This window comes from Fusarium odoratissimum (assembly GCF_000260195.1).
Source record: "Fusarium odoratissimum NRRL 54006 unplaced genomic scaffold supercont1.11, whole genome shotgun sequence".
In the NCBI taxonomy this organism is placed as follows: domain Eukaryota; kingdom Fungi; phylum Ascomycota; class Sordariomycetes; order Hypocreales; family Nectriaceae; genus Fusarium; species Fusarium odoratissimum.
Genome location: NW_022158697.1, coordinates 665243 through 677977, shown reverse-complemented (window position 1 = coordinate 677977; position 12735 = coordinate 665243). Strand labels below are relative to the sequence as shown.

Here is a 12735-nt window from a genome sequence, read left to right as displayed (position 1 = left end):
GAAAGCGGTCTCGAGTCGGCATATCAGCACGCGCACGCAGGTCTGCTTTCGCAGCGTGGGGTCATCCATGCCATTGGCAACGATGGAGGGACGGGGCTGCAGCTTCAGGATCGCAAAGACTTCAACTTGACCTCTTCTCAATTCACATGTTAACAATGATAGGTTCATCGTCGTCCACGGGCAGCTCCTACGCTGTACCACGTTAACCCTGACGTACGATGCATGAAGAAGCAGCAGCAGCAGTAGTAGCACGAGAGGGGATGTGAGGGGGAGGGGTAGAATGCGCTTGTACAAGCAGAGCAGCAAGCATTGGGTCCATCCCACGGATGGAGCACATAGTAGGTATCGTGAAAGCGAGGCGAGAGTCCTTGATCTTCACTGTTGGAGTCCTAGTGGCCGAAGTGCGCATAACTCTTGACAATGACGATCATTGGAAGAGAGAATCTGATATTTTTCAACATCAGTTCAATCCCATAACTCAAGCTGCAGTTCAAGATATAAACAGACGTCATGTCGGTTAAGCCTCTGCCAACTTGAATGTTACAATGCATATCTAGCTCGTCTATTTTAACGCCGGACTCCGTTCCCTCTCAACAATACCTACTCGACAAGCAAGCTTTTGCTTCTCGATGCTGGTCTGGCAAAAAACTCGTAGCGTCTCTAGCTCGGCAAGCCTCCATGGACATGGAGTCTTCCACAACCAGTTCCCGGAGACGAGACCGAGAAAAGGCCCGCAAGTCGGGTGATAAAAAACATTGGTTCCGTGATTGTCTCGAGGCGAGTCCAAAAACTGTCAAAAAATCTGCAGAGCAATGGAGCAAATACAGCAACAAGATGCAACACACTAATGCCGTATCGTTGCTCGATTGGCCTGGGACCGTCAGTTTGAGGCTAGACCTGTGGTTTCTTTCTTTTCGTTTCACCTCATTCGTTGCATAGCGACTTTTTTTTGGCTGCAGCATGCAAGGAATAATAGAATGCACTGTACCTGTAGAGAGGCTAGTCATCAACGTTGAGGGATTGGCCACCAAAAGCCAGGGCAATCAATTCCTCCAATCCTATCTCGTTGTTTATGCTCTGAAGAGACAGGTACTTTTTTTTTTCTTTATCAGGATGAGATGAGATGACAGACCTGTAAGAGGGTTGGTGACACAGACTCAGCCTTGTATCGAATCTGGTTCCGTAGATGTTGAGGAAATGCTGGAGAGGTCGGAAGTCTTCCTAGTGGATACGAGACGGGCCTGGAATATCCTGTGTTGTAATCTGTGCAGTTTTTGAGGGCAAACTTGAATGTTTGCAGTCGGATTTAGCAATGAGATTGGCTTTAAGCATAGTGTACATACATATCCTACCACAGAATACCGCAACCTTAGATCTCTGATTCCATATGACGACTGCATGTGAATTTCGATATTGCTAACAGCACTGCAGCTAACAAATGCTCCTTTCATGATTTATAAAAGGTATCGGTAGTGAGTTGGGTGCCTGGAGAATTGTAGGTGAGCAGCCCTAGGTACCTATCTTAGGTGGCCAGAATAGCACCCCGCCATTAGCCTAGAAGCTGCAGCTTCCAGTGGTTGTTACCTTGCTTGGAGCTTGTCTAGCGGAGCTGAGCAATGGTTGATCTCATCCATCACCCATCTTCAACGTTTCGCTATCTTTCCCATCTTACCATAAAACCCAACATCTCCCACGTATTATCTTTCATTTTACTCCCTTGACATTCTTTCGGGCAAACCTATATGGGGCACCATACCAACCCAGAGTATCCGTAGCTTCTAAACGATATCGGAACCTTGCCGTGGAGTCTACATTCTACCGGTTGTCGCTTCGAAACCGTTGCACAACTACAGCACGGTCTGGTATGGTCTACAGGTGTTACACACCCGTCAGTTTCTGTGTCTTTGAACCCCTGCTCGACTACACTAGCTTGGTCGCCTAAAGTTAGATCGAAACAGCTCGATTTTGGTCAATTCTGTTGCACATGCGCGCACACGAGCACATCCCTCACTCTCAGCGCCAATCCCTGGATATCATCCGCAGCCAGCGTCTCGTCATCATCGTTCGTGTGCACCCCAAATAACCAACTGGGTTAATCGACTATTCACCAACCGCAGACACAACATCCCACGCTCACGAATTGAGAGGGGGAATCAGCAGGCACGCGATCGCAGCTTTCGTCACTCGTTGAACCTCCCTCAACAAACTCACACGCCCCCTCCATTCTCCATCTCCAAGGCTTGGGAGTCTGCCCCTCTCTCCGTCTTCCTCCCGCTCGAGGGACGTACGGTACCTACGTGTGGTAATTACCTACCGTACCTCACGCAACGACTTGCCCGTCTTGGATAGCATTACTCGCGCCTCGTGGGTATTTTAAACTCCTCGTTGTGGCCCGTGAGAAAGGTCCGGCGCCCCTCATCCGCCATACACCACCGTCGTCCTTCCGTCTCCGGCAATACATCATCAGAGCATCTCACCTATTACCAACAGCCCTTTGAGGAACACGACTCCAGTCGTGCAGTGCAGGTTCAAGGTTTACAATGGAACCCAGCGGCATGCACATCCCTGAAGATGCGTCGTTGCAGTACGAATATATAACCCCAATTGGTGAGTGCTTATTCCCACGTTCTTCTCCAACCGATCAGGCCCGTGGTCTAATGCCGGCCTGTCGTTGGTTGCCGGCGCCTGCGCTTAAGCTCCGTCGCGGCCGGTCCCCGTGGCGCCCCCGTTTTCCCCGTCCGGGACAAGTTCGTTCCATATTCATATCCATTTCACTTGACCCTTTCTTCGCAATTACATGGAGCCCGAGGGCATCCACATCCACGTCAATATCAATCCCAATTTAGCCTGCAGACGGCTTCCACTTTGGTCAATGACAGACAGTTACTCATAGTCTGATGTTCAACGGTTCCGCAATCTTGGTGGTCGTGCGTCAGGGATCAATGCCACTATCAATTCATTAGCACTCCTAGCTTACGTCTGCTCACAAGTGTGGGTGTGTATCTCGACTTCAACAAACTTATGTCTACCTCTTCAGGCATGCATACTATTGGCTTGTTTCTTTGCTGTATTCACGAAGTTGTGTCTCAGAATCATTCCCTTGAGTTCAAGATTGGCAAGGCCATTCCTGGCCTCAAATGTTTCTTAGCTCAGTATTGTCGTTGGTCTTTGTGTAAAGCACCAATAAAGGTCCAAATCACAAACGATGACATTTTATTATCATATGATAAGGCGTAGCAAGGTAGCTTTAGGGTTCATGTATTATGCTATATCAGACGTCAAGTATCATCTGGTCATTTTCCACTTCTGCTTTACATGACTACTCCCCCACGCATAATCTCTATTCGTTGACATCTCAGAAGACACTACCCCCACGCAATTGCCGTTCGTGCCTTTCTCTTCACCGAATGCTGACTGATGCCTAGGATACTTCAAATCATCAAGATGCGGTTACTGTGGGAAACGTGACAAGAGTCAGTCAAAACGTGAATTGAGCCCCTGCACCTCCAGTACCTTTTGACCACCCCAAGACTCGCATACATTTACGTCACGAGACACTCGTGATTACACGGCCGTGTCATCGATGGTTGTTCTGAAGTTCAGATCAATCACTTCATATAAGCCCTTGAGTCACACGGTCTCCTGAACGTAAGGCTAACTAGTACGTGGGGTTATAGGCTACGCTTACCACGCAGTGACAACTTCTTTGAGTCCTGCGTTCTACCAAACTCTCCTTGATAGATATTGGAGACGTTCAGGCACTCTCATGTACCGACCCGATCAACGTCGGTCATGTTGCCCACACTATACTATTCGTCTTGATTCTAGCCAGTTTAAGCCATCCAGAGATCAACGACAGACCGTCAACCGTTTCAATAAGTATGTCATGGGAGAGGCTTACATGAAAGAGGCGGCTCGCCTGTATCCCAAATCGCGTGATCAGGCCAAGAAACGGGATAACCATTTTGATCTCGTCGAACGAATCCATGAGGCTGAAGAGGCTAACCTGAAGAACCCTCCTGAGGCTGCCCATAAACTCGTCGTGACTTTAGAGCATGACGATTGTACGGACGAGAAGTTTGCTGTTTACCAGAACTACCAGGCGGTAGTTCACAAGGAGTCTCCGGATGAAATTACCAAGAGCGGATTTAGACGCTTCCTTTGTGACTCACCTTTGAGGAGAGAAACAATGGTGACATCCGATGGGCGTAAACGTCGCCTGGGCTCGTATCACCAATGTTACAGGCTAGATGGTAAGCTAGTTGCCATTGGAGTGCTTGACCTTTTGCCCGAGTGTGTAAGCTCAGTATACTTTCTTTATCATGAAAGTATTCACCAGCATGCGCCAGGGAAGCTTGGTGCACTGTATGAGATTGCCTTATCCATCGAGGAGGGCTATGGCTGGTGGTACCCAGGCTATTATATACACAGTTGCCCCAAGATGTGGTACAAGATTGATTACTCACCTCAGTATGTTCTTGACCCTGTCTCATTGACATGGGACCCGCTGGATCGAACTGTGTTGGATCTCCTCGACAAAAAGCCGTACGTGAGCCTTTCGCTTGAAAAGGAACCGGCCTCTCGCGAGATCGAACAAGGTTCTGCGTCACCTGCCAAGGATACAAACGAGAGTGACAAAGCGGAGGACAAAGGTTCCGACTCTGCAGCATACGATGAAGATGACAACAACTGGTTGTTTGCTACTGGGATGCCGGGCATACCTCCGATATCCACGGTCGCTGACTGGGATATGGATCATATCGCTTTGAAGATTTCCCCAAGAGCCCCATTATACGAAACCTCAGACCTTGTCAGCTGGGATGAACAAAGGGTCGAGGAATATCCGGGAATGAGAGCTGGTGTTGCTGAGCTCATCGCAGCAATTGGCCCTGACTTGATGGACCGGGTTTGCCTGGACTTTTCCCGGAGACACTAAGCGAAGAATTCACGACTGGGACGCCAATGGGAACTATAAGTGTCAAGAAACGATTTCTGTTCATATCTTGTAGGCCAAATCTTGAGAATCAGCTCACAACTCGATACATTTCACCGCTCAACATATTTGTACCTTTAATGAAAGAATATTTCAATGAAAGAAAACATTCCATTTACAAACTCTGAAGAATGAATGGATGTCTCGATATCCTAATACTGAAGCTATACTGTGTAGTTAGATTGACACAATTGATTGGTGGAGGAGCTACCTATGCTTCCCAAGCTTCCACCCCGCCATCTCCAGCCTCAGCCCACCACACTTTTTGTCTTATCTTATCTTATCACTCACCTCGGTGAAGGACCAACCTTTTCTTTCAACACCAAAACCCAGCGTCATTACTGTTTCGCGTCGCATCTCCCATTCAAGCGGCCAAGCGCGCTAACTTTGATACTGATTTCAGCGCTTCGTATTACAGTCTTGCCTACTGGGAATTTGCCTGTACCATCATCATCATGGCGTCCCAGATAAATCTCTTCTCGCCAGCCGAACTTGCCTATCTTCACCAGTCACTCTCGTTACATCCTCCAATCCGCCCCGATGGGCGCACACCGACACAATTCCGTCCCTTGACAGCAGAGACGGGCGTTCTTCCTGGTACAAATGGCAGCGCGCGCGTACATTTCTCTGATGGCACTGAGGCCATTGTAGGAGTCAAGGCTGAGATTGAGAAGACTGGAGGAAGCGAGGAGCAGCGGGACGAAGAAGATCGAACAAGGGGTGACTGGCTCGAATTGGCAGTTGAGATCCCAGGACAGAGAGATGATGAAGCCTCGACAATATTCCTGGCAGAAATGTTGAGAGAGGCGCTATTGGCAGATAATGAGTTTGCCAAGAAATTGAGAATCAACAGACGGTTTCACTGGCGACTATATCTCGACGTATGTGCTCATAATACAAAGAAGCAAACGCAATGCTAAAATGGTACAGGTTCTACTAATATCTCCTCCGCTATCATACCCTCTCCCACTACTCTCACTTACAACACACCTCGCACTTCTGGCCACCCGTTTGCCCCGTCTCAAGTCTGAAGGCGACGAGGATCCTATGTTTGACGACGATTGGGAGGCGTCGACATTCTTGTACCCTCGCGATGGTGCTGATGCAGCAGGTTCACGACCATCTATCACACTTCTCGTGGTTGCGATTGGCGACAACATCATCTTCGACCCTGCAAAGGAGGAATTGGCCGTCGCGGAAACAGCGCTGGCCGTATCTGTGGCGGAGGTCCGTCGAGTTGCAACTGAGGGCGACATGGAGGTTGACAAGAAGAGCCGCGAGCTCAAGTTGTTGTCTATCCGAACCATTGACCCGCCATCAAGGCTCACACCGCCCGGAGTGCCACATACGACGAATGGAACTGCACAAAAGGGAGAGGCTCAGACAGCTGAGGGAGTGTGGAAGGCACCATTGGGTGGAACGAAGTTTGGAGTAATGGACAGTATAATACAGGCTGTACTGGAGAAGGGCGGAGTTGCGGATGAGGTTTTGGAGGGCCTGGAGGGTGTCGAGCTCACATGAGGCTACGTATGAGTTGAATACGGGTGTGATAGAAAACTACAAAGCCTCATGAGGCTGGATTTCATGTAATCGTACAACGTATGATCCCTGGGCATGGAGATCGTTATGCTACAGCTATATCATACATGCAGATTCTTGCATCTTTGTTTTTACATAGGCATCTTAGAAGACACCAAACCACTTCTTCTTGGGCTCTTCAACCTTCTCTTGCACCTCAGTCTTTTGCACTGGCTCGTCTTCCACGGCAGTTTGCTCGGGCTTGGGATCCTCCTCACCCTTGCCAAACACAACAGTCACAGGGTCCTTGGTCTCGATTCCGTGCATCTTCATGAAAAGTCGGCGCTTGGCTACATCGTCGAGGTGGTTCGTTCGGTGGTCCCTGGCTTTCTCGGCCTTGTCCTTCTCGTGCAAGACGATAACGTTCTTCCAGGCGACGAAGAAGTGAAGAGGGTGCGTCCAGAGGTCTGAGATGGGAGGTACGAGCTCCTTGTATGGGGAGTTGTAGGCGTAGTTCATGAAGAAGGTGAAAACACCAAGGGCGAAAAGAGTTCCCTGGTGGGGGTTAGTATGCAGCGGGCAATTGAACAGCTGAAGCTGTATAGTAGACATACCATGGTGATGAAAGTATGCAAAAGCCTACTGTGCCAGAAAAAGTGCTCCCACGTTCCCTCGGGAGCCATCATTCCAGGATAATGCTTCTTGTTCTGAGCAGCGACCTCTGAAGCGGTGAGCTCAGGGCCGTAATGCTTAGGCACATGGTTCTTCTTGAGGCGAGAACCATGAGAAGGAGGATTGAAGCGAGCGGGCTTCTCGAGAACAATAGGCTTTCCCTTTGAGGACGAAGAGGCAAAGCGAATTCGGATGCTGTTCTGCGAGAGCGGGATGCTGAGACCACGCCACAGAGGACCCTGAAGAGGGAGAAGAAAGCGGGGGATGATGGCGCGAGATGCCATTGTTGGTATATGTGACAAACTACAACAGTATGTGCCTTTGTTGTTCCACCTCTTAGCCTTGGAACTTTGTTTGTTGTGGTGGTTTCGTGATGCCCTCACGTCTGCCCAGACAAGAAGAATCTTTTTTCCGGAGCCGTTGAGAAACAAACGAGGTCCCGGGACGGAGGTCCCACTCCGTTTCTTTGAGCCGGTTGACCCTAAGCTTTTACGGGGTTAGTGCGGTATGGGCCTCTAAGGTCTTGACAAGGTCACAAGATTCTCGTGACTGAGGAATCAATTTTTTTTCTTCATGATGAGACTGATGGAAGAGCCTGAGGATGACATGACTTGACCGACCCCGGAAAAAAAAGCCATCGCCGATTGAGGACCCGCTTTTGAGTGCTATGTCCCGACTTTACCCGGAGCCACATTCACGGTCGACAGGGGGAAGAATGTCGGCTTACTTACTCTTGCGCTGTGATTGGCCCAAATGGCACCAGCCACCTGTGGCGCTCTAAGAGAATTGAGCGATCCGGCGTAGTCCTAAGCCAGTCGTGTCATGCTGTCATAAAGATTTATTTTCTTGCTTCGGATCTTTTTCTTTCCCTCTCTCCCTCTCTTCTTTTTCCCACATCCACACTCTCAACCCTCAATCGACTTTTTGCTCTCGTCTTTGGCTAACGCCTCTCGTTGAATTTACTACCACCTTTTAACTCTTTAATCACAAACCACATCCACAATGGCTGGCGGTAAGTCTATTCTCACAGCGTGCTTTGGTTTGCGCCGGTTGTAGCGCAAGGCTTCGAGAGATGCAATTGAGGAGAACGAAAGGGGAGACGCTTTTCGCAGAGGATATCACGACCCTCAATTCGAGTCTCGAGGGAATTTGGGTCTTGCACAATGGCAAAGAGTCATGCCTTGGTCACCAGCTGAGGTTGGCCCGCTGACCCTGTTGCCTGCGTCATTTACCCAGAACCGGTTTTCCCATGACCACGAAGTGTTCACCAAGACTCACCAACAACTCGTGTCACGCCTCTAAAACACCAAAGCGACTCTTCCTCCGTCCTCTCATCAAACTCACGAACCTCGTCTACACAGCCTCACCAAAGCCAAAACTCACTCAACCGAGAACTCATTCACTAACTCACATTGTCCCAGGCGATATCAAGAAGGGTGCCAACCTCTTCAAGACCCGATGTGCTCAGTGCCACACCGTTGAGAAGGACGGCGGCAACAAGATCGGCCCTGCCCTGCACGGCCTCTGGGGCCGCAAGACTGGTTCCGTCGAGGGCTACGCCTACACCGATGCCAACAAGCAGAAGGGCATTGAGTGGAACGATGACACTCTCTTCGAGTACCTCGAGAACCCCAAGAAGTACATCCCCGGCACCAAGATGGCCTTCGGTGGCTTGAAGAAGGCCAAGGACCGCAACGACCTTATTGCGTAAGTTTTTATACTCTATTGAGTTGCAGTCAGCTTTGGACATTGGCTCGCCAATTCTCTCGTGGGTCACAGCGATGCAATGATTCCAAACTGCCATGCACTCATTCCTCACTGCATCACAACAGTCACTAACATCTCTTCCACAGCTACCTCAAGGACTCTACCAAATAAGCGACTATAGATCGCGTGTAATGTTACGACTTTCGATAGATGGGGACCGCCAAGGGGCGTTTGTACTATAGACTCTACACAGCACTTGTTAAGACATGCCACGTGCTTCGTATCCTATTCCCATCTCTCCTCTTTATGCGACTTCCGTCCGATACAACACAACCATTTTTTTTTCGAACAAGAAGAAAGCCCGGCGTTGGTTTGAGGCGGAAGACGGGAATGACATGAGACCAAAATAAAAATGTTTCCGCATCATAGCCCAATTGTTACGATAGAGATATTAACGTTTCTTCTACTCTCACCTCTGTTTACTTCATTCATGTCTCATAATTATGCATTTGGAATCAATTGTGAACGTCATTTTTACCATGATACGATGCCACGAACCAATCTCAATGCCGTCAAATCCGATTACGTATCCCCGATACTCGATCGCCCCGTAAAGAGGGTCATCCGCGCAAACCGGTTCTTTTTCATGAGCATGTTTTATTTTTTCGATCCCCCTCCAAGTTTTTTTCATCATGACTTTGTGATTGCCGAGCTATTTCCGTGCGCCTCCGTTGCTCCGGCGGCGTGTGCGGGACCTGCGGCGATCGGCGGGCGGTGTGCTTGTCTCTGATTTTTTGGAGATTTTGCTTTTTTACCCCTGACATGAAAATGAGGTGAGGTCTCATTGACAGCTGTTGGAGAAATTTTTAGCCACCGTGGCTTGCGGTTGGGGTTCGGTGTGACGTGATGAGACATGGAGGTGAGGAAAACAGAGTGATGATGTTGTGATGAGTTTAGATTTATGGCAAGCTTGTCATAAGGATCATCATAATTCTCAAAAGCCAGCTACTCTTTAGAGTATATTTATAACTTTGGGGAAAAATTGGATCATAATCTTGGATGATATTATCTAAATCTAAGGAATTATACTCTAGTATCATCATAAAATTATCTAAGATTTCCCTAACTTAACCTCGAGCTTTCGGTAAGTCTCAGGATTCTGCACACTTCTATAGGTAGTTGAGAGGGCATGCTCCCAGTCCTCCCCGTCGATCTCGGCTTCAATTTTAGCCCCCTGAAGGCATCGCCGAAGGGCACTTTCGGCAGCCTTCACATGCAGCCCGCCTAGATCAGCACCACTAAAGTCGGTACAGCGGTGGTCTCGAGCAATAGACTCGAGGCGCTCGAATTCCTCAGCTGCTGCGTCGGGGTGATTTGTCCGATAGATGGCTCGGAGGATGTCGACCCTTTCGTCAGGGGTAGGGAGGTCGATAAAGAGGCGCACATTGAGACGGCCGGGTCGAAGCATAGCCGGGTCGATCATATCCGGTCGATTAGTTGTACCGATAACATATACGCCTGTGCGGTCTTGGACGCCATCGAGCTCAGTGAGGAGTGCGTTGACAACACGAGTGCCTGCCTCTGTGGAAGCGTTATCACGCTTTGGGACAAGGGAATCCATTTCGTCGAAGAAGAGGATGCAGGGCGTTGATGAGCGTGCGCGGTTGAATAACTCACGTACTGCGCGCTCTGATTCACCGACGTACTTATTGAGCAGTTCGGGTCCGTTGATAAGGATGAAGCTGGCCTGGGCTTCGTTGGCGACAGCTTGGGCGACGAGGGTTTTACCGCAGCCAGGAGGGCCCCAGAGAAGGCAACCCGCTGGACGGCCGAGGCCAGCACGACGGTAGAGCTCGGGGTCTTTGATGGGTCCGATAATTGACATGTTGAGCTGGTCGCGGGCTGCTTGCAGAGCACCGACTTGCTCCCAGGAGACGTTGGGGATGACGGTGAAGCCCTCCTTTCGTAGGGAAGGGGTATAGTCTTTGATAGCCTTTTTGAAGTCTTCCTGGGCCAGGGGTACACTAGGAGGTTCAGGATAAGGGGCAGACGGCTGTTGGTCGGCGAGTTCCATGAGATCTGGTTGCGGCTGGGTTGATTGAATTTGTGAAATGTCGAGTAAGTGGTAACGGTATTGGTCGACGAGCCTCATTCGTCTCTGCGGTTGTCGCTGGGCGAGTGTCGCGACGTTGATAATGTCAGCGCCGACGAAGCCGTGAGTAATCTTGGCAAGCTCTGCAAAGTCGACATCCTCTGCTAGATTCATGTCTCTGGTAACGAGCTTGAGGATATCCTGACGAGCCCCAAGATCTGGTATCCGCATCTGGAGCGTACGTTCGAAAAGTCCAGTTTTGAGGACTGCGGGGTCGACATCTGTGATTCTTGCTGTTGTAGCCATGGCTAAAATGTGTCTGTCCTTGTCTTGCTCAGCTGCGATGCGCTGCATCTGTCGCATGAACTGTATAACGTTGCGGCGATGGCCTTCGCTATGGCCACTGCCTCCAGGCTTAGGCATATGCCAATCGAGGTTCTCGATGAGGATGATGCACGGGGCGACTCGCATGGCTTCCTCGATCGCATCGTTAAGGCTTCTCTCCATACGCTCTAGGTCCTCAAAGCACCCGGTAAGGTACACAATTGGCACGTCGAGCTTCGCGGCTGTTGATCGAATCAATGACTTCTTGCCAATGCCAGGCGGGCCCGAGAGGAGAAGCCCAGGGAGCCCTCTCCAGCCGTTGGCAGCGTATAGTTCTGGCCATTTGAGAAGCCAGTGTATTTGTTCGATAATATCTTCCTGCACTTCTTTCACACCCCCAAGCTCGATCGGACCGGAAGGATGCTCGACCTTGTAGCGGCTCGTCTTTTGTGATTTCTTCAGAGGTGCTTTGTCTTGCTTTTCCGTGGGCGCAGCATCTGTGTCCGTCAAAGCGCCCTTGGGCGTGACCACACCATCCTTCACCCGCTCTTCTCCATCTTGCTGTACTCGTCTCTTCTTGATCGCACGGGGCGCTTCGCTCGTGGGTGGAGTTGCCGTTTCTACCTCTGTAGCAGTTGTCGTATTTTGGTGCCAGTGCTTCGTCATTTGTCTATTAAGAAGGAAACGGTCGTCGTCGGGCTTGGGTGGTTCTTCGAGTTCAGCTTCAGAGTCGCTTGAATCGCCGAGCTCTTCCTTGCGGAATTGAAGTACACGGTCGATTGAATCTTCAAGAGGGCGTTTCTTCTGTCGGCTGAGGCTGGAATTTGACCTCTTGATAGCTTCGTAGACGGCTGTTGTGGTCTTGAAGGGTTTGCCGTCATTCGCATCCTCGAGCTTCTTCATGACCATGTATACATCGCGATCGAGGCCCTGCCTCAGGTTGAGGCGAGGTCTTTTGGCTCCTAGAGTCATTATTCCCAGGGACTGTGTCGCGTCACCGACGGTCGGCTCTGATGTTGATGGGAGGTTCAAGATCTCCGAAGACTGTGGACGGGGAAAAAAAGTTGAGAGGCCTGAGATGGTGACAAAATTAAAAGGACAAGCCGGTGTTTCAGAGGCGAATATGGTTGTCTTGACCACTGAGATTGAAATTGGCTCACCCACCAAGTACGGGGGAAACATAATTTAATGCTCATATGTTAATTCCACTTGTTTAGCCATATTATGACTATCCTTGTTCTTCCTCGGTGTCGTGTTATATGCCTTATATGGAGTTATGTCTTAACTACTTTATATGCCTTTGGCCTTACAATATGTGTGACCACTACAGATACCTATTGAGGTATTGTACAATCGAAGTGGTCTTACTATTTAATTTTCAGATAAGGTTTACTGTTTAGATCTAAACTTAGGAAATCTGTTATAAATC

The 12735-nt window shown here is 49.6% G+C and overlaps 7 protein-coding genes across 10 annotated transcripts; 4 read left to right on the top strand and 3 right to left on the bottom strand.

The window, feature by feature from the left end:
* Positions 1–463: 463 nt before the first annotated feature.
* On the bottom strand, positions 464–1100 carry FOIG_07689 (uncharacterized protein). The gene has a single exon (XM_031207328.1). It carries the CDS (start codon positions 1005–1007, stop codon positions 591–593), a length of 417 nt encoding a protein of 138 aa, XP_031062861.1. The 5' UTR covers positions 1008–1100; the 3' UTR covers positions 464–590.
* A 466-nt stretch (positions 1101–1566) lies between these two features.
* FOIG_07688 (arginine-tRNA-protein transferase) lies at positions 1567–5148 on the top strand. 4 transcript variants are annotated; one of them, XM_031207325.1, is made up of 3 exons: positions 1567–2607; positions 3426–3473; positions 3678–5148. In XM_031207325.1, exons 1-3 carry the CDS (start codon positions 2541–2543, stop codon positions 4934–4936), a joined length of 1374 nt encoding a protein of 457 aa, XP_031062858.1. In that variant the 5' UTR covers positions 1567–2540; the 3' UTR covers positions 4937–5148. The 4 variants fall into 4 exon arrangements, with proteins under 4 accessions (XP_031062858.1, XP_031062857.1, XP_031062859.1 ...); XM_031207324.1 differs by having other exon boundaries at positions 3426–3485; XM_031207326.1 differs by having other exon boundaries at positions 3426–5148.
* Positions 5149–5186: 38 nt separating this feature from the next.
* On the top strand, positions 5187–6758 carry FOIG_07687 (uncharacterized protein). The gene is made up of 2 exons (XM_031207323.1): positions 5187–5874; positions 5924–6758. The coding sequence occupies exons 1-2, from the start codon at positions 5449–5451 to the stop codon at positions 6512–6514; spliced, it is 1017 nt and encodes a 338-aa protein (XP_031062856.1). The 5' UTR covers positions 5187–5448; the 3' UTR covers positions 6515–6758.
* FOIG_07686 (uncharacterized protein) lies at positions 6410–7780 on the bottom strand. The gene is made up of 2 exons (XM_031207322.1): positions 7126–7780; positions 6410–7066 (listed from the first exon to the last, which is right to left on the bottom strand). The coding sequence occupies exons 1-2, from the start codon at positions 7465–7467 to the stop codon at positions 6677–6679; spliced, it is 732 nt and encodes a 243-aa protein (XP_031062855.1). The 5' UTR covers positions 7468–7780; the 3' UTR covers positions 6410–6676.
* Positions 7781–8185: 405 nt separating this feature from the next.
* Positions 8186–9061, top strand: FOIG_07685 (cytochrome c; the record flags this gene model as incomplete). The annotated part of the gene is made up of 3 exons (XM_031207321.1): positions 8186–8195; positions 8605–8890; positions 9037–9061. The coding sequence occupies 3 exons, from the start codon at positions 8186–8188 to the stop codon at positions 9059–9061; spliced, it is 321 nt and encodes a 106-aa protein (XP_031062854.1).
* Positions 9062–9302: 241 nt separating this feature from the next.
* FOIG_07684 (uncharacterized protein) lies at positions 9303–9680 on the top strand (the record flags this gene model as incomplete). The annotated part of the gene is made up of 1 exon (XM_031207320.1): positions 9303–9680. The coding sequence occupies one exon, from the start codon at positions 9303–9305 to the stop codon at positions 9678–9680; it is 378 nt and encodes a 125-aa protein (XP_031062853.1).
* A 251-nt stretch (positions 9681–9931) lies between these two features.
* FOIG_07683 (uncharacterized protein) lies at positions 9932–12341 on the bottom strand. Its single transcript, XM_031207319.1, has one exon. It carries the CDS (start codon positions 12276–12278, stop codon positions 10002–10004), a length of 2277 nt encoding a protein of 758 aa, XP_031062852.1. The 5' UTR covers positions 12279–12341; the 3' UTR covers positions 9932–10001.
* Between the last annotated feature and the right edge of the window lie 394 nt (positions 12342–12735).

Excerpts from the sequence above, each read along its gene's own strand:
- FOIG_07687 (XM_031207323.1), top strand. The coding sequence starts at position 5,449 with ATGGCGTCCCAGATAAATCTCTTCTCGCCAGCCGAACTTGCCTATCTT. Across the intron at positions 5,875-5,923 it reads ACTGGCGACTATATCTCGAC|GTTCTACTAATATCTCCTCC; the intron begins GTATGTGCTCAT and ends AAAATGGTACAG.
- FOIG_07683 (XM_031207319.1), bottom strand. The coding sequence starts at position 12,278 with ATGACTCTAGGAGCCAAAAGACCTCGCCTCAACCTGAGGCAGGGCCTC.
- FOIG_07686 (XM_031207322.1), bottom strand. The coding sequence starts at position 7,467 with ATGGCATCTCGCGCCATCATCCCCCGCTTTCTTCTCCCTCTTCAGGGT. Across the intron at positions 7,067-7,125 it reads TGCATACTTTCATCACCATG|GGAACTCTTTTCGCCCTTGG; the intron begins GTATGTCTACTA and ends AACCCCCACCAG.
- FOIG_07688 (XM_031207324.1), top strand. The coding sequence starts at position 2,541 with ATGGAACCCAGCGGCATGCACATCCCTGAAGATGCGTCGTTGCAGTAC. Across the intron at positions 2,608-3,425 it reads CGAATATATAACCCCAATTG|GATACTTCAAATCATCAAGA; the intron begins GTGAGTGCTTAT and ends ACTGATGCCTAG. Across the intron at positions 3,486-3,677 it reads TGACAAGAGTCAGTCAAAAC|GCTACGCTTACCACGCAGTG; the intron begins GTGAATTGAGCC and ends GTGGGGTTATAG.
- FOIG_07689 (XM_031207328.1), bottom strand. The coding sequence starts at position 1,007 with ATGACTAGCCTCTCTACAGGTACAGTGCATTCTATTATTCCTTGCATG.